The 26,827-nt window shown below is 44.4% G+C and overlaps 1 protein-coding gene across 3 annotated transcripts in view; it reads right to left on the minus strand.

The window, feature by feature from the left end:
- Positions 1 to 26,827, minus strand: part of DGKQ (diacylglycerol kinase theta) — a 115,160-nt gene that overhangs the window by 81,664 nt on the left and 6,669 nt on the right. For 2 of the 3 annotated variants that reach the window (XM_072619906.1, XM_072619908.1), the window contains exons 1-3: positions 25,325 to 25,789; positions 9,378 to 9,457; positions 104 to 203 (exon numbers count right to left, since the gene is read on the minus strand). In XM_072619906.1, the coding sequence (XP_072476007.1) occupies positions 104 to 203; positions 9,378 to 9,457; positions 25,325 to 25,655 (511 nt within the window). In that variant the 5' untranslated portion in view covers positions 25,656 to 25,789. Of the gene's footprint in view, positions 1 to 103; positions 204 to 9,377; positions 9,458 to 25,324; positions 25,790 to 26,827 lie in introns of those variants that run through there. The other variant, XM_072619907.1, reaches the window with a different exon arrangement.

The raw sequence follows: 26,827 nt of genomic DNA on the forward strand, positions 1-26,827 counted from the left end.
AAATTTTTTTACACAGAGAGAACTGAGAATAAGTGAACACCCTAAAAATCTAACAGATCATAAAAGTGACTCAGTTAAAGACACAGGGTCATTTTAAAGTTACCTTCACAGCGAAACGCAAGAGAATCTAGTGGCTTTCTGCAGACAATGCAGAACTTCTTCTTGTAGTGTCCTGGGGGCCCGAAACAGTGTGCGACTGGAACCTGCCAAGGGAGGGACACAAGCATCCATCAGTGAGTGACATCTTCCTGCTTTGGACAGGGATCACAAAAGTTGGAGCAAGACTTCTCCTTATCCCAAGAGTTGTGAGAAAAGCAGCAGCTATGATCATTGACATCTACGTATCATTTTCAAGTTTGTGAAATTTTTTTTAGGGTACTTTTTTTCATTCAGTCCTTACAAAACCCCATAAGGAAGGTGCTATAGGTATCCTCATCCCCATGCTCAATTCCAGGGCTCTCCTGGCTCCACATGCAGTGGGATATACACTGGTCTACAGTGCTTCTCAATAGGATAGAAAATATCTGAATCAACACAATAATCTTAGAGTTCTAAGGTTTATAAAATGCCCCCCCAAACAATCCTGGGAAGTGGGTATCATAACTGTAGCCAACTCAAAGGTGTAGCCACAACAGCTTTGATTTAAAAGAGCCCTCTTCTGACAGTATGGCACTTTCCAATCCAACTGTTCCTGGCATCCTTGGCACAGGAAGGCTAAGGGATCTTGTTAGCCATATTTTAAAGATGAGGAAAAGAAGGCTAAGTGAGTCACTCAAAGTCAACAATCCAATTCAGTAAAGATTTCTTGCACACCTACTATATACTCGGCACTCAGATAAAAAGGCACAAACCAAACAGGCCCTGCCTTCAAAGACTTTATGTTCTACGGTAATGGTTCCCAAATTTTTGTTCAAGAAACAACAACAAAAATTGCACGCAAACAAATCTTCAGAGTAATTTAACACTACTCGTAATAGTCTCTCAGATTTATTCATTAACTATGTACAGTAACTTTTCCCTCAAAAGCTTCAAATTAAAATTTGCATTATGACTGTAATTTTAAACGAACACACACACACACACACACACACACACATATCTGCCTGTTGTCCAGAACAAAAATATATTTGCAATGTAATTGGGCAATTGCTTATTGTATAAGGGACCACTAAAGAACTGAGACCCTTGGACCAGTCTCAACCCTTAATGGGTTTACAAACCACTAAATGAGAACCACTGTTCTACTGGGTAGAGATAACCTGAATACCACTAAATACAAGGTAATTTGAAAAGAAAGAACTAACAACTGGAAAACCAAGTTCATGGAGAAACCAAGGAAGACCTAACCAAAGCCCTGAAGGAAGATAAATGGAGATGAGGAAGGAGTACATTGAAAACACAGGGAACAGTTTTAAGCAAGTACATGGAAGAAGAAGATGGAAAGCCAAGTTCAGGGAACATCTAGTCATCCAGTTTGGCTGGAACATAAAATGCGTACAGGTGAGTAATACAGTGTCTAGAAAGTTATGTTGGAGCCTGATTTTGGAGGGCTTTAAATTCTAGACTTTAAATTTGAATTTATCTTTTATCATAGCAGTAACAGGAAAGATTCCTGAGCAGGGGAATGATATGGTCAGGCCTATGTATCACAGCTATTATTTTGCAGTTGTGTGAAAGATGGATCAGAGAAAAGGAAAAACTGTAGCAACCCAAGCAAGAACTCATAAGGGCTTGAAATAGGATGTTAGTTGTAAAAGTGGAAAGAAGGGAGAAGGATCAGGAGCAGTTGTGGAGATGGAAGGCAAGATTTAGCAACTGATTGCAGATGCAAGGGTTGAGGGAGAGGCAAGATCATAGATTTAGAGCTGGAAAGAACCTCAGAGGCCAGAGTAAAATTCCCTCACTTTACAGCTGGGGAAACTGAGACTCAGAGAGATTAAGTGTCTTGGCCAGGGTCACATGCTAGAAAGTGTGTCGAGGTGAGGCAAGATTGGAACTCAGATATTCCTGACTCTAAGGCTCAATGCCTGATCCACGGCACCAACTAAGTATCCTTTGTCAAAGAGAACTCTCTCCATAGTGATGGATGGATGATCATGCACCATCAAAAGACATGGGAAAGTTCAACAGAGGGGCAGATATAAGAGGGTAAAAAAGAGTGAGTTGTTTTAGACATGTCGATTTTGAGATGCTAACAGGGTGGGCAGATCCAATAGGCAGCTGCAGGTATAGGATTGGAATTTAGGAGAGAAGACCATGGGATCATAGACCTAGAGCAGGACAGGACCTCTGAGAGCATCTATTTCAATCCCCATCCAAATATGAATCCCCTCTATAATATCTGAAAAGTGGTCTGCCAACTTCTCCCTGAACCCCTCAGGCAATGGGAAGGTCATCATGCTTTCAAGCGATCCATTCCATTTGGCAGGATTAGACTTCAGGAGAAACAGTAGGGTTCCACAGATTTAGGAGCTATCTTTTTTGACATTATAATTGAATTCATGGGAGCTGATGAATTTAGTGAGGGAGAAGAATATAGTAAAAGAAGAAAGGATGACACCAAGAGAGAGCACTGGGGGACACGTACAATTAGAAGATAGGGATGGACGGTGATCCAGTAAGGCAATGGAGAAACCGTTTCCCTCTTTTACATGGAGGTAGGAGGAAAACAAGGAGAGAGTTATGTCATTGAATTCAAGGGAGAAGAGGATAATCAAGGAGTAGTTGATCAATAGTATTAAAATGTGCAGAGTTTAAAGGATATACAGACTACGAAAAGACCACTGGATTTAGCCAAGAGAGATCACTGATGAGAGGGCAGCTTCAGGTGAATGGTGGGACTGCGGCCAAATTACAAAAGGTTGACAAATAAGTGGGAAATAAAGAAGTGAAAGTAAGGAGGACAGAAGATCTTTTCTTCCCTTTCCAGCCTATTACACCTCCCACGCTCTATGGTCCAGTCAAATTTGAATTCTTAAAGTCGCAAGTTACTCATCTCAATATGATTTCTTGAAGTCACAGGCCACTTAATTTGCATGGTGGTCATTAACATCTGAAATGGTCTCCTTCCTCACCTCTGCTTCTTGGAATCTCCTGAAAGACTCCACTCAAAATCTACCTTCTACAAGAGGCTTTTCCTCCCCCTCCCACCCCCGCCCCATGCATTCCCAGTAGTAGCTAGTGCCTTCCTCCTAGAAGGTTATCTTGTATCTACTTTGTATGTGTTTTATATAGAACTATACATGTGAATTATATGTTCCCATTAGAATCTAAGCTTTTTGAGGGTAGGTACTGTTTCACTTTTGTCTTTGTAACTCCAGAGCTTAGAACAACAATGCCTGATATACACTAGGTGCTGAATTTATTGATTGATTCTTTTTAAGATTTTGTCTATGAAAGGGCGTAGAAAAACAGGGCAATATATTGAGGGGATGACAAGGTTAAGGGAAATGTTTTGTTTTGTTTTTAGGATGGAGAGACTTGGGCATGGTTTGAGGTAGAGTAAGACTGTGAACCAACGTGCTAAAATTCCTGCAGAAAGAAGTGTGACTCAGATATTGGCCCTAGGAAAAGTCATGAGTATATTCCCCACTGCCACTTTCAGATTTTCCCTCTGCCACTTTCAGATTTTCCCTCTGCCACTTTCAGATTTTCTCTCTGTCAATCACTCTAAACCTCTCTGCTTGGAGGGTCTTTCTGTCTCTAAGAATAAAATTTACATACCCTTTGGCCAAAACACCAAACTTTAACTCAAAATCACTCAGGCTCCCAGGGTTTGGCCAACAACAGGCCCTAGGCCAAGCCCTATTCGGTCATAGTTTGGGCCCTGAATGGCTCAGAAGGAATGTAAATAGCAACTGTTTTTGTTCTGGCCAGAAACCTAGGAGGGTCTTCCCCTCCTCAACCTCTCTCTCTTTTTTAAGAGACCATTCCGTGCTTCATCTTTTATTAAGCCTTAATCACTGAATAGGTGTTCCCTCAGTCAAAATGAGACTATTAAAGACCTTAGCTTGAAAAGGCCAAGGTCTCTACCACATGCAGAGCCTTCTCCAGTCATATTGATCTATATCTTAGCTCTGGAGGAGAATGTTAGGCTGATAACTTTGCACAGCCTTCCCTCACTTACATCCAATTTACTTGCATATTGTGGCATCACCTTCCTGATGTCATGGTCCTCTTAGAGAACAAAGGACACAGAGCAGTAATCTATGTCTATGACCCTGCTCTGCCATAATAGGCCAATGTCATTCACTCTTCCTTCTCAGGGAGTTTAATATTTAAATTTTTCTCTCTACCTCAAACCATAGGAAAATGCTCCCTCAAACTCCCTAGCTTCTTCAACTCCCACAACATATCTGTTCTCTGTGCCTCAGGTCTCTGCAGGGATGGTCATACTTATCCCTTATCCCACCCTTATTCCAAAGCTGTGCCAGCTCCATCTTTTGAACTAGGAAACCACTCTCCAGAATGGCCTCTCCTCCCTTCTCCCCCCCCCCCCCCCCCACTAACTCATCTTTTCGTCATTTTCTCTAGCCTTTAAGAAACAAATGGCTTTTCCTCTGACCAAGGCCACTTTTCCACTTATGCCCTTCATGTCATTTCTAATGAACTTGTCTTTCAGTCTTCCCCTCTTATCTTCAATATTTCCCTCCCTACTGACTCTTCCTCCAATGTCTACAAACATGATCAAGTCTCCCCTATCCTTAAAAAAAACCCTTCACCTGAACCCAGTATCCTTTCAAAGGATCACCCCAGGACCAAGCATTAAACTCATGAAAAAGGAAAGGTGAGTGGTCTGAACAAAAACTAATTATGGTAACAAAGATCTGGGCAGGTTCAAAGAGATGGATAGAAAGAAACTCTAAAGGACAGGAGGTTAGTGGTCAAAGAAGAACATTGAGTGGGGTTCCATAGGGCACATGAGGGAAGGGCAAATGAGCAAAAGTCCTGGGGAGCGATAGGATTGAACTGGATGAGAAGTATCAGAAAGGTATCTTTGCCTCAACAAACAGGGACACTGAATCACAGAGATCAGGACCGCAAAAAGTACAAATTTGCAAGCCAGAAGACTGAGGAAGCGATCTAGGGCCTCCACCCTACAAGGTCCTGGGATAATGGAGGGCAATGTGGATACAGGAGGGCACTCTTTCTTGTCTCCCTATTTTGCCCAGACTGGAACTGCATGAACTACTCATGGGCCCAATCCCAATCAAAGAGACACAGGAACTATGACACACTCATTCCAGTTCTCACCCTCCTTCATCCCACTCCAAAGGGCTCACCATATGGATGCCCAATTTAGCAAAGATACCAGGTCAGCATAGCCCTCTGCAGCTTGGAACTCCCAATCTCAAGAGCTCCATCATTCTCAACCTACATGGTAGCTGGGATTACACAGCTATGTGCCACCATACCCAGTGGTGCTGGGAAGTGGGGTGGTGATGATTTCAGGACATAAGTCTAGGTTCCCAGAGAACAGACTACGTTCACACATATAAATTACCTCCCAAGATAGCTAGGAAGGAGGTGTAGTCAGAAGCTATTCCACATGTGGCCCAAAAACTCAGCTTTGTGGCAGCTCTGATTCCATAGTCCTGGTCCTTTTGGTGACAGGCCTACTGGCTAAGAGCCCGATTAGGGTGACATCAGGCTAGTTTGCGGTTCTAATCTTTCCAGAACCTGTCTCCATGGTTCCCTTGCTCCTAAGTCCCAATATATAAAATGATCTCATCCTTCCATTTATAAGCTATGTGAATATGGACAATTAACATAACCTCTCAGGGCTTCTGTTTCTTAACCTGTCAAATGGAGATATCTGCCCTCCCTGCACACCTTTTCTCTCCATACTGATTACTTTCCTCTGGATTTGCTCCAATTTGTCAATGCCATTCCTAAAGATGGTATCCAGAATTAAACACAATGCCATAAGCCATCCCCCAACTAGAGCTGAAGCCAATGGTACTATGATCCTCCCTTGCTCTAGATCCTAGACTTCTATTAATGAAGTTTAAGATCTGCCCATGTTGAGTCAGAAAGAATGTTTTCCTTTTGATCTTGATCAGCAGCACATGATTTTGCTGGTGGGTGTTTAATGCCAGCACACTCTAGCCATTCATGTGTCTGGCATGGCCCAATCCAAGGGTCCACACCCATCTACACTCACTGAAGGCAACAGGAAGTCATTAAAGAACTTTCAACCACCTGGGGGAAACCATAGAAGGCACTCAATATAACGGGGAAAAACAAAACAAAACAAAACAGGGATTGGGAGTCTGAAGATATAGGCTCCAATTCAGCCTAGATAGCTGTGTGTCCTGGGCAAGGACTTTTGCTTCACTTTCTTGCTCTGTAAAATAATGATACCAGGGTAGATGTTCCCTAAGGTCCCTTCTAGATTTGAACCCAGGAAACTATGTTAGCCCAGGGAGATTTTAGAAAATTTACTTGGGATCTAGGAATAGGACCAAAAGTTTTGAAGTAGAAGAAAACTGGTTAATAAGTCACCTGGAAAAATGTTTTCAAAAGGGTCCAATTGATCATTTCCCATGAATACAGCCAAGGAAGATCCTGGGGCAGGATTAAGAGGCTTCTGGACTGTCCAGAAGACAGTCAGGCCCTTCAAGGAAGTAAGGACAACCACCATCATCATCAATAGCTAATATTAATATAGTATGTACTATGTGCCAGCCACTGCGCTACGTGCTTTACAATTATTATCTCATTTAATCTTCACAACAACTCTAGAGGTGCCGTTATTATCTCCTTTTTACAGATGACAAAACTGAGGCAAACAGGGGTTAAGTGACTGGCCCAGGGTCACACAGAAAATGAATGTTTGATGCCTGATTCCAAGGTCTGGCATTCTGTCCACTGCACCATCTAGCTGCTTGTATAAGGAGCTGTAACAAGGGCCTGGGTGGGTCTTAGGGCAAGAGGAGCTAGTCCCTGAGGGGAAACCCATATCCTTTGCTATCCAAACTGATGGGGGATGCAGAACACAGTGGGAAGGGGGAAGGGAGTCAAAAGCAGAGACAGAAGTGCATTGTATATTACAATTTCTATAGCAGTGCTTTTTGTGGCTAAAAAACCAAACTCCAAAACCTGGTAGTCCATCATTTAAGGAATGGCGAAGCCAACAACAGCTTATGAATGTGATGGAATATCACATCCCATTACGTGAAGTCATATAAGAATGTACATTTCATTATACTGTATTCTAATATGTGCAGTAAAAAACAACAAATATGAGGAATTCGGAGAAACCTGGGAAGACTTATATGAACTGATAAAGAACAGTCATCAGAACCAGAAGGATAACGATGATAATGAAAAGGAAAATAAAACTAAAAAACTTCACAATTCTTGACCAATGTGGTGACCAACTAGCACTGACAATGCAAGTATGTCTTCTTTCTCCAAGAGAGACTGGCTGGTAGGAGATGCTTATTCTCAGACAGCCAAAGTGTATTTGGTTTAACTGTCAATCTTTGTTCTACGGAGGGTTCTGATTGGGGGGAAGGCACACTGGGGAGTGGCAGAGATATGTAAACAGGGCATGAACAAAACATTTATTTTACTGAAAGAAAGGAAGAGAGAGAAAACAGAAGAGTACAAGGAAAAAAGAAAGGAATAAATGAATGGATGTATGAAAAAGCATTTACTAAGTGTTTACTATGTCCTTGGAGAAGGGAGGAAGAGGAAGAAGGGAGGAAGGAAGGGAGAGAAGAGAGATTGAAAGAAAGGAGGGAAGGAAAAAAGGAAGGGAAGGATGGAAGAAGGGGGAAGGGAGAGTGAGAAAAGGAAGTTTCTAGCATATTCCCTCTGCCAGACCATTTTCTGCATGAAGCCAGGCTAGCTAAGATTAGGGACCTTCAGCATCAAGAAATCAAAAACTAAGCAAATTCTTTGGTCATGGAGACATTTTCATATAGTGATTAGCGATAAAAACCCATTAAAAAACAAAATGAAAGCTGTGTTGAGAGCTCTGGGCTACAGGAAGGGTTTTCAAGGAGCAGGACAAACCATCATTAATGGGGCTTGTTCCATTTTCCCTACTTGACTCAATAGTATTGAGCATCATTCTACCAATAATTTATTAAACATCTACTACGTACAAACATTGGTCTAAGGTCCCAGGAGGGAGCTGAAAGGAGCCTGGATGGGGTGATAGGATACTGACTCTTACAGTCTGAGCTTTGGAAAGGACCTCAGAGGTCATCTAGTCCAGCCCCCTGCTCACTGCATGAACCTACATTCCCAACAAGTGGTCCCTGCTCGAAGACCTCCAGCAACAGAAAACTGAGGGTAACCTCTCTGCCCCTGAGGCAGCAAGACAATGAAAGAGAACAAACAGAACGAGAAGCCAAAGGTGAGAGTTGCCAAGAAGCTAATTTTGGCTCTGTGGTAAGTTGGGGGGAAACAACTCATTGAAAAAAAGGAGCTGTCCAGAAATATAGTGAACTCTCTTCAGAGACTGTGGTTTCGCTGTCACTGGGGGTCCTTCAAGAGGAGGCAGGATAACCACTTTCAGGAATGTAGAATGTTGGGGTACAGGCTGACCTAGATGCCCTACCTATATCCCAGCTCTGAGATCCCTAGTGCTCTAGATGAGCCTTCAGGAGACATGAGCTGTAGTTCCACTCTTGCTATTAAATAGCTAAACAGACCTTGGACAAGTCAGTTTCCTTCTTCAGCTCCTTATTGTGAAACGAATCAGGAGTTCTTAACCTAGGAATCTATGAACTTTTTTAAAAAAGTTTGTTTAAATTTTTGTCATATTATCCATGATTCAATAGCATTTCAATATAATTAGTTTCTTTTGTAATCCCATATATTTCAAGTATTTAAAAACATGTTTCTGAGAAAGGAGGTGTGGGTTTTACAAGACTGCCAAAGGGGCCCATAACAGTCTTAATTTCCTCCTAGCTCATCTGACATGGCCAAGACTGAGAAATAGGAAGACATACAGCCCCACCCAGTTCTGAATGGGATACTTCCCCTTCCATTCTCCCACCCCAAACCCAGGAGAAGCAAGAGCCAATACAGACCCCTCAATGCCCAATTAGAATCCTCAATAAAATTTAAGCCTGCAATTCAAGTTTTATTTGACTTCAATAATAATAATTCAGTAATAAATGGTACCATGATGAAATTTCTAGGCACCATGATGACCTAGTACCCAGACCCCAAAAGCATCCTGGTACAACGATACTGCATTTAAGCTTGTAGTATAATAAAGATATACAGAGATAGAGATACACACACATATTTGGCAAAGTAAAAGTTATTAGAATGATTTCATCATCACCACAAAAAGAAAAAATTAACCTCACCCATCTATAGGCAGCAAATTTGGGAAAGTGGGTCTTTCTACTCACCCTGACCAGGCTTGGAGCAATACAGGCACATGGGATCTTCACATGTTTCAAGCATTTCTCATGAGACATAAAGTTGCAGACTGTGGAAACAAGAAACCTTTTCAGACTCAACAATGTCTTGAGAAAGACGCAATACTGGGAACTGGAAGGTACAGGAAGGCCAGAGGCAGAGATAGTGGAAGATAACATTCCCTATTTCTATTCGGCTTTAAGGTTTACAAAGAGTATTTCTTCCTCATAACAATTCTATGAGATGGGTAATTCAAGTAATATAACCCCCATGTACAAAGGAGGAAAATGAGACACAGGATCACAGAGTCAATAAATGTCAGAGTCAGGACTTGAACCTGGAACTTCACCCCAAGGGCAGATCTTTTGACTGCAGCCCACAGCAAGGGACTCAGATATATGGTGCTCTGGTCAAAGCTGCATGACTATTCTCAGTCTTTCAGGAACAGTGAAAGAGGGCCCTACATGCCAAATCCAAGTTCCCAGGAATGAGATAAAGTCATCATGAGTCCCTTCCCAAGTACAAACAGGCCACCATGGCCAATCCCTTTTGGCAAGGGAGTTTGCCAGAAAGCCACTGCGGACAAGGAGCAAGGGAAAGGGAGTGAGCACTGGGGAGCTGGCAGAGAAGGGCCAAAACCTCATGAAGGACTCTTAAGAGTCCCTAACCTTGTGAGTTTTTGCTTCTGTAAGTTCTAATCATCATAAAATTCGAAATTAAAACAATTCTGAAAAACCTGGAAAGACTTACATGAACTGATGCTGAGTGAAGGGAGCAGAACCATGAGAACTTTGTATACATTAATAGCAACCTTGTTCAATGTCTGACTTTGATACTTAGCTCTTCTCAGCAATGCAAGGACCTAAGACAACTCCAAAATTTTCATGATGGAAAATGCCATCCACATCCACAGAAAAAACGCTGAGTCTGAATGCAGACTGAAGTACACTATTTGCTCTTTTTCGTTGTTTGTTTTTCCTTTCTCATGATTTTACCCTTTTGTTCTGATTCTTTTTTCACAACATGACTAATGTGGAAATATGTTTAATGATTGTTCATGTATAACCTATATCAGATTGCTTGCCATCTTGGGGAGGAAGGGAGGGAGAAAAAAATTTGGAACTCAAAATCTTATAAAAGTAAATGCTGAAAACTATCTTTACATGTAATTGGAAAAAATATAATACTATTAAGTGGTGAAAAAATGTTCTGATGTACCACTTCAGTTCTGCCAGACTGGTTAAAAAAAAAAAAGAAAAATGGCAGAATTCAATGTTAATAATAATAATTCAATAATAAATGGTACCATGATGAAATTTCTAGGCACCATGATGATCCAGCACCCAGACCTTGAAATAAAGACGTGGATTCATTTTTATTCCTTCTTCTCTCTATAATTCAGCAAATGGTCTTTGGGAGATGCTATGGCTAAAAATGCATCACCCTAGGGGCAACCTAAAGATGATCTAATATTATCAGGCCAGTCCTTGGAGAACAAGGCCTTTTGTTAGTCATATACTGGAAGCCTTTCCAGTTTAGTAAGACCTGCCAAAACTGGCATCCCACTGGCATAGCCTTGAAGAATCCTGGATCACCTCCAGGCCACAACAAGGACGCAGAGCAGGACCTTAGAGGAGTCAAAAAAAAAAATCAGCAGGTGGAATTTACAAAGAGGCTGCTTTTCTTCTAACAAGGAAGCTGTTCCACAGTGAAAGGTGTGCCTTTGGGAGCTCTTGAGCATGAAGGATATTCAAATAAAAGCTGATCAGGGAGGCTAAAGGTCTCCCGGCATTGGGTAAGACACTGAACTGATGACAGCAAAAAATAACTCAGGAGGTAGACAGGGAAGGAATTACAATCTCCACTTTATGGATAGACAAACTGAGGTCCAGAGAGGGGAAGTTCTTTGGCTATGGATATACAAGCTAGTAAGTGTCAGAGCAAGGATTCCAATCCAAGTCTCCTGACCTCAAATCCAAGACTTTTCTCATTACACTCATGGTTCTTTACCACATTCTTAACCCAAGAGCCCAGCTGACTTGGGCTTTACTGGCTCCTTTCCTATTTCCTTCTCCTCTCTTCTCCTCTCTCCTGTCCCCTGTCTTGTCCTCTCTCAAAACCTTAAACCTACTGCACTCTGAAACTGAAACTCCATTGAGGCCCTGCCTGAGGGCTCCTCTGGACCCTCCTAGCTTGAGAGTGATTATCAATGGTATCTGTTGCTGTTTCCCACCCAGCCTGATGTCTTTCTTTTCTTGACCTTATTAAAGGGGCCATGCCCTGGCTACTTCTTAAACAGGCCTATTCAATGAGTGGGAGTTGCCTCACCCTAAGTGAGTGCCTGCAAAGACCTTGGCCTAATGGGCCCAAGGTCTCCCTGTGCATCCTGGGTCATCTCCAGTGAGCCTGAGGAATATCAGGTCTCTGGATTCAGATGGCTCTGGAGGAGAAGTGAGGCTGGTGACCTGCACAGCCCTCCCTCACTCATAACAAAGTCAAGTGCAAGTCATGTCATCATTTCTCTGATGGCATGGTTTTCTTCAGCAATGAAGGACAGACACAACCCAGGTGTGGGCCATGGATAGATTTCAGGGGGTCCATAAACTTAGATGGAAAAAAAAAGTATACCTTTATTTGCACTGACCTTTAACAGAAATTTAGCATTTCCTTCAATTACTTAAAAACCTGAAGTTTCACCAGACTGCCCAAGGAGTCCATGATACAAAAAAAATGCTATGAATCCCTATCAGGGGTGGGGACCCTGCAGCCTCAAAGTCACATGTGGCCTTCTAGATCCTCAAGTGTGGCCCTCTGACTGAATTCAAACTTCACAGAACAAATCCCCTTAATAAAAGGATTTGTTCTGTAAAACTTGGACTCTGTCAAAGGGGATATACATGGGGCCTAGGATATCTAAGGCCTAGATTATACCAACTAAAGGAGCTCAGAGATCCCAGCTGGAGCTAAGACTCACTGTTCTAATCTGCCCCCCACACACATACACACACACACATGCCCAGCCCACCCCCAACCCAGCCCCGCTAAACTGATTAGCACCATGGGAATGTCATCCTTAGAGAACAGTCTAAAATTCAATCAAACCTTCAAACAGAAAAATCTGTATCCCTTCGAGCAATTCATTATTCTGTTGGAGATGGCTGAGCTAATAAACAGGAGCATTTGGGAAATATGCAAAAACCAAGGACAATGAACAAACAGAAGAAATTACAGTGAATGGGGGTAGATGGCTTTGGTTACATAATGCTTTAAAAATCTGTATAACAAAAACAACCAAAAAAAAAAAATAACCCAACCCAATATGACCAAGTTAAAAAGAAAAATATCAGATTGGGGGAAAACCTTGGTGCAAAATAAGGCAGATGGAAATATGTATAAGGAATTGATACATTTCAATAAATTATTCAAGGCAAACACCCAGTCCCAATGGATAAGCGGTCAAAGGATAAGAAGAGGCAATTTACAAAAGAGGAAACACAAATTACAAATAATCACTTAGGAAAATGGCCAACCCCTTTCATAATGAAATAAATGCATATTAAAACAACTCTGATGGCACTCTTGAGATATATCATGGGCTATTATGGAAAGAGCACTGGATTTGGATTCTAAAGTCTCAGGCTTGAATCCTGAATTTGACTTACTATATGACCTTGAACAAATTACATGCCATTTCTCTGGGACTCAGTTTTCCCCTTTGTAAAAATGGGGGAGGGAGGAGGATTGAACTACAGATAAAGTCCAAAGTCTCTTCTGGCTCTCAGTCCCATTTTCCTAATACCTTAAATCCATCACAATGGAAAAAATAAATAAAAACTATAAAACTTAATACTGGTAGAAACTTATGACAATGGGTCCCCTTGGACAATGCTGGTGGAATTTCAAGTCAATGGAACCTTTCTGGAGAACAATCGGACAGCACATGAAAAAAAATAAAAAATAAAAACCTGTGCCTTTTAACCAAATAATCCCATTATTATGTTTATCCTAAGAATGTCATAACCAAAAAGAGACAATACTACCTTTTCAAAGATATTAAGAACATTATTATTATTTCTAATAAGGTAGCATGTATTTATAATGACAGTGACTTAGTGAATCTAGTGTTGAACTAGAATTCATGAAGTATTGGGTTCAAATGTTGACTGATCAATTATGTAGCAAACTCCAAGACCCCTCCTCAATACTTTCCTGCTAAATTACAGAAAGGCAATGACCTAGAGAGTAAATGAGGTTCAACAGACAGAATAACACAGACTGGAGTTGGGAGAAGGTAGGTTCCAATCCAGCCTCTGACACTGCCTCTGTGACCCTGGATATGTCAATTTCCTTGTCAGTTTCCCCATCTGTAAATAAGGGGATTTGACAGGACTTTCTCTGAGGTTTCTAGATCAGTAAGCCTATGACACTATGTGACACCAACAATTCCTAAGAGTTTCTTGGTGTATCAACAATTAATAAGAGTTCCTCAGTATATCTGTAACAGTGAGAAACTGGAAACAACAAGGGAATGGCCGAACAAATTGTGATATAGCAGTTTTATGGACTACAGTAATAACTACAACTCACATTTGCAAAGATCCTTTAGCAAATATTATCTTACATCAACCCTATACAGTAGCCGCTATCATCACTCTCCTATTACAAATGAGGAAACAGAGGATGAGGCATTATAGTAGTGAGTGGTAGCAGCAGTAGCAGTAATAATATATATATCTGGTACTTTTCACACAAATTATCTCATTTGATTCTCACAACAACCACGGGTTATGGGTGCTATAATTATCTCCATTTTACAGATGAGGAAACTGAGGCAGTCAGTGGTTAACTGATTTGACCAAGGTCACACAGCCAGCATGTTTATCAAAGGTAGAACTTATACCCAGGTTTTCCCAATTTTGAGACTCTCTCTCTGTGTGCTGTGCTACACTGTCTGTCACTATTGCTGTTGGAAGGAAGGAAGGAAGGAAGGAAGGAAGGAAGGAAGGAAGGAAGGAAGGAAGGAAGGAAGGAAGGAAGGAAGGAAGGAAGGAAGGAAGGAAAGAAGGAAGGAAGGAAGGAAGAAAGGAAGGAAGGAAGGAAAATATGAGAAAAATAAATACATTGCCTCTAGGATTGAAAACCAAGTTCCATAGCCTGACATTTAAAGCCTTCCCCAATCTGGCTCCCACCTACCATGCCAGATTGATTTCACATTATTCCTGTTCTTGAACTCTACATTCCAGCCCAAATGGCCTGCTGGCTGTTTCCTGAGCATGCTTCTCCTGACTCTGGGTTTTTACTCAAATCATCCCACATGCCTCCACAGAACTTCCTATCTCATCCTTATCTTGCTTTCAGAGTCAACTCCATGTTACTTCCTCCAGGAAACCTTCCCAGTTCCCTTTCTCACTCCCTCCTCCCTTAGTTCTCCCTCCCTCCTCTAACTACCTGGTACTGATGGCTTTCCCACTCCATCTCTCCAGAAGAGCATAAGCTTCCTAAGAGCAGGGGAATGCCTGCCTCTTTTTTGCCTCTGCATTTCCAGAGCCTGGCAGAGATCTGGCACAAAGTAGGCACTAAAGAATGTTTGGTGAATTAAATTATGGGAAGATAATAATTCAAAATAAAGGAAAATGTTATGAGGGAATACCTTCCTCCCTTGTTGGCAGAAGTGGTGGACTATGGGTAAGGAGCACAGCACACTCTGTTGCAGGATTTGATCCACTGATTAGTTTTGCTGAACTATTTTTTTACCCTTTAGAATTTTTTTTTATCCTGAACTACAAAAGATGGCTCATGGGGATGTAGGGGAATACACTGGGAAAGAAAAATGATTTTTAAAAAAGATATAAAAAATAACTGAAAGGAGCAAATATACACAGAGTAACTGGACAAAGAAACGTAATGGGGAGACAGTGCCTTGCACTGAAAAGAGCTTTATGATATTAGCTGGATATTGACACAGGACTCACTAATAAACTGATACAGCTAGAGAGTTATGAATATAAACTTAAGTGGTTTAGTTTTTTCTTAAAAGTAAATTCCAAATAAATAATAGTTCAATATTACTCTTCAAGGACTCCTGATTTCCACAATGTGGGGCTCCCCCTTTCTCTCTTCTTCCCCTTTAGGACATAGCTTAGTAGCTGAATGAGTTGCTATGGTGGCTCCTGCTACCAGTAGCATACTCTTCTTCTTCTTCCTCTTCCTCCTCCTCCTCCAGCCTGGTTGGCCAAGCTAGTGGTGGTGAGCCTCTCCTTGACAGGCATCCCAGGCCCACACTCAAAGCCTTCTAACTTGATTGACCATGCCAGGGCTTTTGCTGTGTTGGCATGACCTTCCAGAGTCTTGGGTCGCTGCCATGCCACCACTCAATTCCACAAACATTTATTCAGCAGCTACTATGTTCCAGTCCCTGTGCTAACTTCTGGGGATGGAAAGGCAAAAAAATAGATACAGTGGAAGGTATGCTGGATTTGGGGCCAGAGACCCTAGGTTCAAATCCTGACTTTGTTATTTTGCTGCCTGTGACCTTAGTCTTTGGCAAGTCTCTTGATTGTTCTGGGTCTCAGTTTCTTCACCTGTAAAAGGCTTGGACTGGATGACCTCCAAGGGTCCCTTCCAACTTAGAGAGTCTATAACTTTATAAAAGGGGAAAGGTTTTATCTCCAACTTTCTGCTGGGATGGGAAAAACACTTTCTGCAGACAGTTAAACAGAAGAAGGGAGTGGTCCGCTCTATCTATACTTCCAGATTCTCCCCAGAATAGCCATGCCCTCTTCTCCACACCCACCCAAAAGCTCAGGTCTAGAAGTCTAGATCTAAATTCTAGCCTGGGCTCCGCTAAGAACTGTGGTAGGTAACCTTGTGGGCAAACTTACAGGTCTTTCCTAAAGCCAATCCTCTCTGGGCCTCAGCTTTCCCATTTGCCAAATGGGAAGAATGGTCCCTGCCCTCTCCTGCCTTTCAGGGATAGTGGTATGAGGCTCAAGGCAGAGAAATGAATGGCAGCAAAGGGCTGGAAGCCCTTCAAATCACTGGATGAATGGTTGTGCACGGTAGGGGGACTGGTATTAGTCAGCAGGTACAGCCCTCCCAACTGGGCAGGGTCTGACTTACTCACCCTTATAGTCAGGGGACATCCTCTTGGAGCCATCTACCTTCAGGGCTGACCCCAAGTCAGCTGCCTGACTTTCGAAAAGTATAAACATTCCCCAGACTGGTTTTGCCACCAGCCTGGAGTTTTACAAATGAACCATCTTCTTTCTCCTTTGAATTTTTGTTCCTTGTACTTCCACAGAGACAACCTAGCAATTAATCCTCCCACTCGGCTAGTTTACAATCCCTCCTTCCACCATAGTTACTAAGCAATCTTTCTATGGTGTCAAATCCTGGACTGGCAGAACAGGTTTCCCAGAACCTCACCCACCTCCGGTGCTAAGGATGCGGATGCAGATGGGCTTGGGGTTGTCCCCAGAGCAGCAGCTTTTGTAGGGCAAGGCTCAGGTTCCAGATTCCTCCACCTCTCTCCAAGGTCCTCCCTTGTCCCTTTTTCCTCCCACCCTCACCCTGCCATATGGGCACACATACACATCATTTCCAGAATGGAAAAACCTTTGGAAGAGACTAGTCAGACACTTCTAGTACATTTCATTCCCAAAGGATGTCATTTGGGAGGGAATTTTTTTTTAATATACATGTTAAAGCCACAGCATTATCATCTAAGCACTATCCAGGCAAGAAAACGCCTTGATTGTCTCCGAGCTGGTACCTGTCTTGTATTCTGTGTTTTTAGAGGGTTCCAGGGGCATGGATATATATGGGGGGAGTGGAAAGTATACTAGATTTGGAGCTCCAAGTCCTGGTTTAGGGTGCTAGCTCTCCAAATTTTCCTGGTTCTTTGTGACCAAGAGGATAAAATGCCAGGGATGGCAAGGGGCTGGGGCCAGGGGGTGATCCTTGGTCAACACTATGGGGGAGATTCACCCAAACCAATAAATTTTAAGTCTTCCTCATCCTTCCCCAACAGATGACAGTGACCTTTCCTCCTGAAATCTCCCCAAACACTTTTGTGGCCCTTCCCTTTGATAAATGCATAAAATAAAAGACAGATTGCTGAAGGAAACCAATTATATTGAAGTACAGTTGAAAGAAGCCATACTCTAATCTCTTTGAAGGTGAGGACTGTTCCAGGTCTTTTTATCCCCAGCACCCTGAAAACAACAGGAACTGAAATGACCCCAGGGCTGTGTGGGTTCAGGCTTCTCAAAGAGAGCTGGCTCCTGGCTTGGCCCCCTCCCAAAGCAACTGCCCCAGCCTGGCACAGACTCCTCCAAATGTTCCTCTAGGTGACCTTTTTAACTCATAAACCTCTCAGTGTGGCTTTCCTGCTTCCCTGGGACGTGAGAAAAAGGAGAAGGGAAGAGATGGGGAGCATGTCTTCCCACTTCTCTGCTCAGAGCCAGGACTCACTTCCTGAAAAGTCAGTCTGAAGGGAGCTGCTGCCCTTCAGGAGGTTGTAAAGATGTCTTCATCTGTATTGACCATCCAGGAAAATATGGTTCAGCCATAACAGAAAGGAGTTCTGGGCTAGGGCAGGAAAACTGGCCTGAAGGCCCAAACTCTACCACTAAATCATTACAATCTCTGGCCTCATTTTTCTCCTCAGTGAAATGGGGAGAGCAAGTCCTACTCTGACTCCTTCATGGGGTTAGTGTGAGAATCAAATGAGAGAATGCATAGAAAAGAGCTTTATAAATGGCAAAGTTCTATACACATGAGAGGAATTGTTACAGCTGTGACTAGCAAACATCTGGCTCAGGGCAAAAGATGGCTGAACAGCTACATATTACAAAAGCCAAAGCAAACTGTTACAAGTGGTACAATTCTCAATATTTTTGGGGGGGGGCAGTATCCATCCATTCCCAATCCCTGCCTCTTAAATGTTACTGATGAGGAGTCATGAAACCTGGATTCTAGTTCTGACTGCCACTAACTCACCATCTGACCTTAGTCAAGTCACTTCCCCTGTGTGGGACTTCAGTTTCCTTATCTGTAACATGATAAAGTTAGACTAGATCAGGGATACTTTACTTTATGAAAAAAATAAGTTTGTTAATTTTATTTCGGTATAATTGATTTCCTAGGTAACCCAATGCATTTTATTTTATGCATTTAAAAATATGGTTCTGAACACAGGATTCCCCAAACTGTTGGCAAGACACAGGAAAAGTCAAGAGCCCCTGACCCAATGGTCTCTAAGATCACTTCCGGCCTGGACACTTCACTGTTGTACAGTGATCACTGTGAGGAAATTCATCTTGATATGGAGTCAAAATGCTGCTTTTCTATGCCTTCTTTTATGCCTTTTTCTTAGTCCTGCTTTCTGGGGCCAAGCAAAGCAGACGAAATCCCTCTTTCCATGTGACAATCCCTTGTATTCCTCCTCTCCAGGGCCTCGGACAGATTCCCACATTTATTGCAATCCCTGCCCATTCTAACTGTCCTCCTCTGGCACAGCAGTGGCCTGCCCCAAACGTTGTGCCCAGCACTGAAGACTGTACTCCAGATGGGTTCTGACTGGGGCATTGGAGGCACAGTGGGACATTCACTTCACTTGTTCTATGAATGCTACCTGATGATTACAAGTTTTTAACTGCTATGGGCTCTCTATGCTACCTTGGGTACCAGTCAATCTCTCAAGTATTTGACGGCATTTTGCCAACAAGATAATCAGCTCCTCAAGGGCAAGGGCTGTGCCTTCTCATCCTTTGTAACCCTCACAGCTGCCAGATCTGAGGTGGGCACCCAGAATGTACAGTGTTAGCTGTGTAACTGACCTTTGGTAAGGGAAGCAAAAGATGAGGCACCCCTCCACAGGCTACCATAAGTAATAGAAAGTAGTTGTTCACAGAAGTGGATTCTTATAAATAAGAGCAGGTGAATGGCCATTGACATGATGAGCTTAAATAGGCAGGGGACCTGGGTTCTAGTTTTTGCTATACCACTAGGTAGCTCATAGTGTGACTGTGAACATGTAACTTCCCCTCCTACACTTCAGTTTCCTCATCAATAAAATGGGGAGAATATCTATCATGGCTTTTGTATTTTCTCACATTTCTCACCCCCCCCCCCCCCCCATTTAAATCAAACCACTCAGGAAGTCTGCATTTGTAATAAGGAAGGCAGGCTGAAAAATTGCCGGTCTGGCAACTAAAGGATTAAGAAAGCTTTTCTGACCTCCAGATTTCTACCTCAAACCCTCAAACCACTGAGCCACTTTATATTTGACATTACTGGGGTCATAGATACTTCCCAGGATAATGGCAACCCCCATCTTGCTAGTATGTTAAGGGGCTTATCCCTCTTAAGAACCAAAGGCATTAGTATCCTTTTTTTACAGAACAGAAAACTGAGGCTGAGAGGTTCAGTATCTTGCCCATATCCCCATAACTAGTAAGAGTGAACAGCTGGAATTCCACCCCAATCGTTCAGACTCCAAACCACTTTCTTCACTCTACCAGCCTCTCAAGTACCTTTTGTGTGTATATCCTGTTTCCTCTCCTGGACCTCAAATCCGCCCTGGGGGAGGGTCCTGGTTTCCCTGCTCCCTACTCCAAGCACAGGGCCCTCCCCAAGAGCATTCTTCTCATTACTGATGACGTACAAGGCAGACCCTTGATTTCCCTCTGGCTGCCAGTGAGCCTAAAGGCAGGCACATTCTTCAGCGACAATGGCTGAAACCCACAAGGTCAGGATTCCTTTACTGGAGTTGGAGCAGAGCGTGTACTCAAGGAGTCACAGACAGCTGTCTTCTAGGCCCAAAACCCACCTTCTGTCTGTACTTGGCCTCATCCCCAATGGGGCAGCCTGAAGAGCCCAACCCTGAGCTGTTTCTACACAGCTTCTCCCTCCAGGAGTTCCATCCTCTGCTTGCCTGGCTCCCAGCATAATCCCAAACAGCGGACACCTGCCTGTCTAGAGGGCCCTTGAGAACACAGAGCCTCCTTAGAGCCTCTCAGCTCATATAGCTGCTAATCGTCCCTGCCAGTCTCAGGGGAGAACGAGGCTTAAGCTCAAAATCGGCCTGAGAGAAGCCAAAAGGCTTAAGTACAGAAGGTATTTTCCCAGTGTGAGGGCTTACTCCTGCTCCCTTGGAGTCCTGTCAGGGCTTGCTTGGGATGGCAGAGCTATATTATTTGTGGACAACAATCCCATCTTCGGCAGCCTATTAAATCCACAGGCTCTGCCAGGACTCATGAGTTCCTACCAGCCCTGATCGATGAAGGGAGAACTTCAGAAGGGATGTGACTATTTCATGACATTCACTGGGGATCAGGGACCACAGGTTCAAAATGTTCCCAGATGCTTGCTCTGTACGCAGCCACTGCACTGAAAATATTGAACCAGGGGTCGATGTATCTACAGCACCTTGTACATAGCATGCTCTTAATAAATATTGAATTGAATTAGCAAATCTCTAATCCAGTCAGTCCTAACTTAAGGGCTATGGACTCCTTTAAGGCTGGAGTTTTTTAAAGAGTCTGCAAATTCACAAATAAGAAATTATACCTTATGTAGAAAACAAATAATACATCTCACTCATATATATGTTTCTATGTTTTCTGTGCACATAGATGTTATTGTGATTGCTAAAAATACAACTCACTTTAAAGCACTCCTGAATTCGTAGTAGCTTTTGGCCACATGTATTTTTTCTAATCAAGACATTATAGCTAACAGATCAATTACTATCATATGGGGAGGGGGGAGGAATCTGAAAGACTGGTGATGAAAAAATGAGATGCTCCTTCTCAAACAGGCTGGGAGCCTCATCTCAGTTGACAAACCATTGGGAAATGGAAACTCTGAGACAGTACATTCACCAGGACTACATAACTCAGATGTAAGAGAGATGGGAGCTAGACCCAGGTATCCTAACTCCTGGCCCAGGGCCATTTCCACACCACCACCCGGTGTTGGACTACTAACTGGACCTTAAATACTTCTTTTAAAAAATTAAAATTAAATAAATAAATTAATTAAATTAAATTAAAAAAGGCTTTCCTAGCCTTCCTAGATCTCCTAGGATATAGGGCTGGAAAGGATGAGGAAAATGATCTGAGAAAGAAATGTCTGTGTGTGTGTTCCTCCTTCACTGCCATCAGAGAAATAATGACATGACTTGCACTTGACTTTGTTTTGAGTGAGGGAGGGCTGTGCAGGTCACCAGCCTCACTTCTCCAGAGCCATCTGAATCCAGTGACCAGATATTCATCAGGATGACTGGAGATGACCCAGGATGAGGCAATTGGGGTTAAGTGACTTGCCCAAGGTCACACAGCTAATGACTGTCAAGTGTCTAAGGTGACATTTGAACTCATGTCCTCCTGACTCCTGCACTGGTGCTCTATCCACTGCACCACTTAGCTGCCCCTGATCTGAGAAAGAAGAGATGTGACCAGGGTCAAAGACAGAGAAGTCTCTGCCTCTAGGGTTCTTTCCATTAAACCCCAGGGCCTTTTGTTGGCTTGCTTAAGTAGGTAATGGTGGTCATTTTCAGAAGCTACTACTAATGGGGACAGAAAGGGGTGGGGAGGAAACTAAGGTAGTTAGAGAAAGAGAATGAAGAAGAAAACCAGTAAGGAACAGAAGAAAAAGGACTTAAAGTTAAGAGTTTGAAGGCCTGGGTTCAAGGACTGCCTCTGCCTCTTAGTTGCTGTGTAATTCAGGCAAGTGGTTTACCCTCTCTGGGCTTCATCTGTAAATTGGGGATAAAAATGGACTACCTTCTTTTCAGGGGATATGCCTAAAAGGCTTCCAAAAATGGGAACTGCTGCAGCAATTATCCCTCCTTTCTTATTCCTATTCCCTTTATATCACCAGATATCAACCTCCCAAGAATGGAGGTGGGAAGTTCAAGGATGAGCTAGCTGGACCCATACTGCACACCCAGTATTACTACTATAGTGGTTCCTTTGTCCCAGACCATGGCTCCCTAAGGGCCCCATGGCGATAAAACAAAATTATTATTATCATTAGTAGTAATAAAAATGATTCCCTTAGACTGAATTTTATAGTTTACAAAGCACTTTCCTAAGAATAGTCCAGTGAAGTGAGCATTTATAATCCATTTTCTAGATGTTAAAGATGCCTCTGCAGTATAATGATTTGCCCAAGGTCCCACCTAAGTGGCAGAAGTAACATTCAAACTCAGTCATTTGGCTCCAACTTGAGACTTTCTTCCCACTATGCCCCAAGCTCCATCTCATAAAGTATCATTAATCAGTTAGTTATAATCCGCTAAGAACGGAGAATCAAATGAGAGGCTAGCAGCCACCATGGACAGGATCAGTCAGATGACTGATGTAGGCCTGGTTCAGTTACTTGTTACCTGTACGAGCCAGGGCAAATCACTTAATGCTTCCGAGTCTCAGTTTCCTCAACTGTAAAATGGAGGAGTGGCAGACTAAATGAGATCCATTCAGTTCTGAATTCTTGACCCAAAAAACATAATTAATGCCTGATATCTGCCCAGAGTTGGCTCCCTTTCTGGACAACAGTCAACAAGCATGGTAAAACATGCAACTGGGAATAGGCAATGTGCTGTAGAAATCTGTCTGGCCCTACAAGAAAGTGAGGGGGAGGGGGAAAGGAAGGGGAGTGATAGAGGGGAGGGCAGACTGGAGGAAGGGGTAATCAGAATGCAAGTCATCTTGGGGTAGAGGGTAGGGGAGAGATAGGGGAGAACATTTGGAACTCAAAATCCTGTGGAAACAAAAGCTGACTATAAATAAATTAATACAAATGGAAAAAAAAATAAGCACGGTAAAAAAAAAGAGGAGAGGGCAAGGAGTCCAAAAAAAAGCCAGGGGAATTGGTCCAGGCTCTACTACGAATTTGCTCTGTGTGTGTTAAATAGCCTTTGTTTCCCCACATGTAAAATGAGAAGTCTGATCTAGATGGTCTCTAAGGTCCTCCCCAATTCTGAAAATCTATACTTAAAAAATCCCCCCTTTCTCTAAGACTCCAGATGCATCATACTCTGCAGTTCTGTGGCACTGGCCTCCTGGGATCCTCCCATCTCCCCACTGTCTATCTCCCATGCCTGCAATTCTCAGCCTCCTCATCTCTGTCTTCTGGCTTCCTTCAGCTACACCCAAACTTCTACAAGAAGCCTTTCTAGAGTCGTCCCTCAGTTGATTATTTCCAACTTATCCTGTACGTAGCTTGTTTGAACATGGCTGTTAGTATGCTGTTGCTCCCATCAGACAGTGACTTCCTTGAGAGAAGGCACTATCTTTTGCTTTTTTATGTATCCTCAGCACTTACCTTGGTGCCCCGAACATAGCAGTCATTAATGAATGTTTGCTTGCTCGAGAAGATGACAACATGTAGTGACAGAAAGTTTTCTCATCTGGGAGACCCTCTGCACCAATACCAGAGTCATACAGCTCCAGGCTCTATTCCTATCCCAGTTCTAACGTTCTACAATTTACAAAAGGAATCCAGAGGTTGAGAGTTGCACCCTGGTCTCCAGGGTGCTGGACTGTGCTCTCAGGGGAGCTCCCAAGTGGTCCAACATTGGCCTGACTGAGATACGCACAGAGACCTCCACAGGAAGGACCCCTGGACTCCCAGCTTTACCCCCGCATACCCAGGGCATTGCCACCTTTGCTCACACCATACCTTCCATGGCCCCATCTGAATACCGACTTCCCCAGGAAGCCCTCCCTGACCACAGCATCCTGAAGTAACCTCTCCCTCCTTGAACCCTAACCCTGTCTATACCCCTCACTCAGCCCTGACTACATGTGTATAAATGTCTCCCCAGCCAGACTGTGAGTCGTCCCCCTTCCAAGGGCAGAGCCCTGGTTCTGCTCCTCTGTCTCTGCCTCCCCCCAACACCCAGTACTGGTCTCTGTATAGAAAAAGATGCTGATGACAGCCAACATTGGGTGGGGGAAGAAGGTGGCACAACAACCAAAGCTCCCAGAATGTTCCTATCTATTTCTCAGCTCCCCCAACCAATAGGAACAATGCCAATTCCTCACATTCCACCTGTGTGTGTAGAATGCTCAGTGCTGGGGAAGATACGAAGCAGAGAAATTATCTAGACCCTGCCTCCCAGAGCGCACTTTCTACTAGGAAGGCACTGATACTGTACTTGACACATAGATATCACCATACTGTATGATAAATATCTCTGAAAAATACAAAATACTAGGGGATGGAGGAAGAGGTCCTTCCAGACTTGAGGTTAGAAGGAGGACAGAGGTTTGCTGGAAAGTGATGTCTAGCAGGTCAATATGCCCAATAAGCCCTTTTTCCTTCAGGCTAAACATAGGACCTTGAATCAGAGAGTTACTTATCCCTCCAATGTCCATACGGAGACCCCCAAACCTGACTTAGCCTACTCTCCAATTCTGCAGTCCTCACCCCAGGTCAGGCTTCCAAGCTATTCCTCTAAGAGGAATCTAGAACCCGGATACCCTGGACGGGATGATGCAGAGTAGAGTAGGCAGGAGAAGAGATGTAAGGGTCCCAGCATCAACCCCCAGGGGCCAAAGGGGTAGGTCTCAAAGCAAGGAAGGTAGCGAATGCCCGAAGAGACTGGGCTGAGATCTGTCCTCAGGGTGGAGGTGGATCTGGAGTCCCTAGCTAAGATCTGTCCTAAATAGGAGGAAGGGAAGGGGGAGGAGGAGAAACGAGGTCCTAGACTAGTGTCCATCCTTTCGGAAGGGGTCCTAAACTGATGTGGACCCCTGCGGAGGGTCCCTGGAGGGGCTGTAAGCCCTAGGAGTGTGTTCAAGGTTGCCTGCTTTGCCCCAGGAGGCGCTCAAGGGTCCATGGAGAGAATGTGGGGCTCAGTGGGGTTTGAGGGGTCCCAGGCAGGGATCTTTACTTGGGAAGGGGATCTGGGAGTCCCCGCACTCACCCTCGCACTGAAAGCCGGCCAGTCCCCAGATGAAGTCGGTGCAGTAGTGGCAGAAGGTGGGCTTGGTGAGTGTCACCTTCCTGAAGCTGTGGCCCGGAGGAGCGGCGGGGGGCGCCGAGGGCTTGGGGCCCGGCTCCTGTCCCTGCCCCTGCCCGGCGCCCTGTCCCTGGCCCGTGTGGCCGGGCTGCGGGCGGCCCTTGCCGCCGCCGCCGCCGAGCTGGGGGCTGGAGGCCGGGCTCCCCAGACGGGAGCCGGAGCCCGAGCCCGAGCCGGAGCTGCCGCCGCCGCCGCCGAACCAGGAGCGAGCGCCCGTGGCCGCCGCCGCCGCCATCCGGCCCGCAGCCTGCCGGGGGCTTAGGCGCGGGGCGCCCAGGGCGCACGGGGGGTGCCAAGCTCCGCAGTCCGCATGGGCCCGGCCGGGGGCTGGAGCCGGAGACGCACACAGCTTCCGACTGGCGGCCAGACCTTGGCCACCGAGCTACTGAGCATGCCCAGAGGCGCCGGCTCCGGGCACACGGGCGCAGGGGGAGGGACCGTAAGGGACGGGGCGGGGCGGGGCGGGGTTGCCTCGGGGCTGGGGACCCCGCAGGTGCGAGGAGGTGCGGACTCGGGGCCCGCAGAAGGACTTGGGCGCCCGCCCGGGAGGAGAGGGCAGTGAGGTGCGCGGTGGAAGCAGCCCTCCCACCTTCCTCACTCCTCGCCAGCAACTTTAAACGCGAAGGGGTAGGGGGCTACGTTAGGTGGCCCCGAGGTCCTCCCTGTCATTTTACAAGGAAGGAAACTGAGAGCCAGAGAGGAGAAAGGATGCGCTCAAAGGTCTCACCGCGAGGTAGCGGCAGAGCCTGGGCTAGCGATCCCTCCCGGCCTCTGTCGCTCAGTCTTTAACTTCATTCCAGGGTCAGCTCAGGAGTCATCTCCTCCTGAGAAGCCCTTCCTCCTGTTATCTGGCATTTACTTCTCAGTTTACTCGTTTCCATCCGCCAGGAGGTGTGAGAATAATAAACAACAATTGGGTTTATATAGGAGTTTAAAATTTGCGAAGCGCTTCGCATAAATTATCTCATTTGAGCCTCACAACCAAGCCTGTGAGTTAAGTCCTGCTGGCATTATGATAAGGCATTTCTAGAAGAGGAAACTGAGACTCAAAGACTTCTCTAGTGAGCCTCAGAAGTAAAATCTGGACTCAAAGCCTTCCTGATTCCTTTCACCGTTTGATGTAATGCAAAGCATACTGAACCTGAACTCAGAAGACCTGGGTTCAAATTCTGCCTCTGAGGCTTACTACCTGTTAGCCAAGTCCCTTTAACTTCTGTAGGCCTCGGTTTCCCTATCTGTAAAATGATGTACCAGGGTGAACTATACAGCCTCTGAGGTCTCTTGCAAGGAGGACTATCTCATTCCTCACATTACCGCCCCAGCTGGTAGTATCAGGCCTAACACAGAGGAGGAGTTTGTGGAATTGCTGAGTTAAATTCTGACCCCAAGTCAGGGGCTTTCCTCCAG

The sequence above is a fragment of the Notamacropus eugenii genome, chromosome 6, assembly GCF_028372415.1.
Source record: "Notamacropus eugenii isolate mMacEug1 chromosome 6, mMacEug1.pri_v2, whole genome shotgun sequence".
NCBI classification, from domain to species: Eukaryota; Metazoa; Chordata; class Mammalia; order Diprotodontia; family Macropodidae; genus Notamacropus; species Notamacropus eugenii.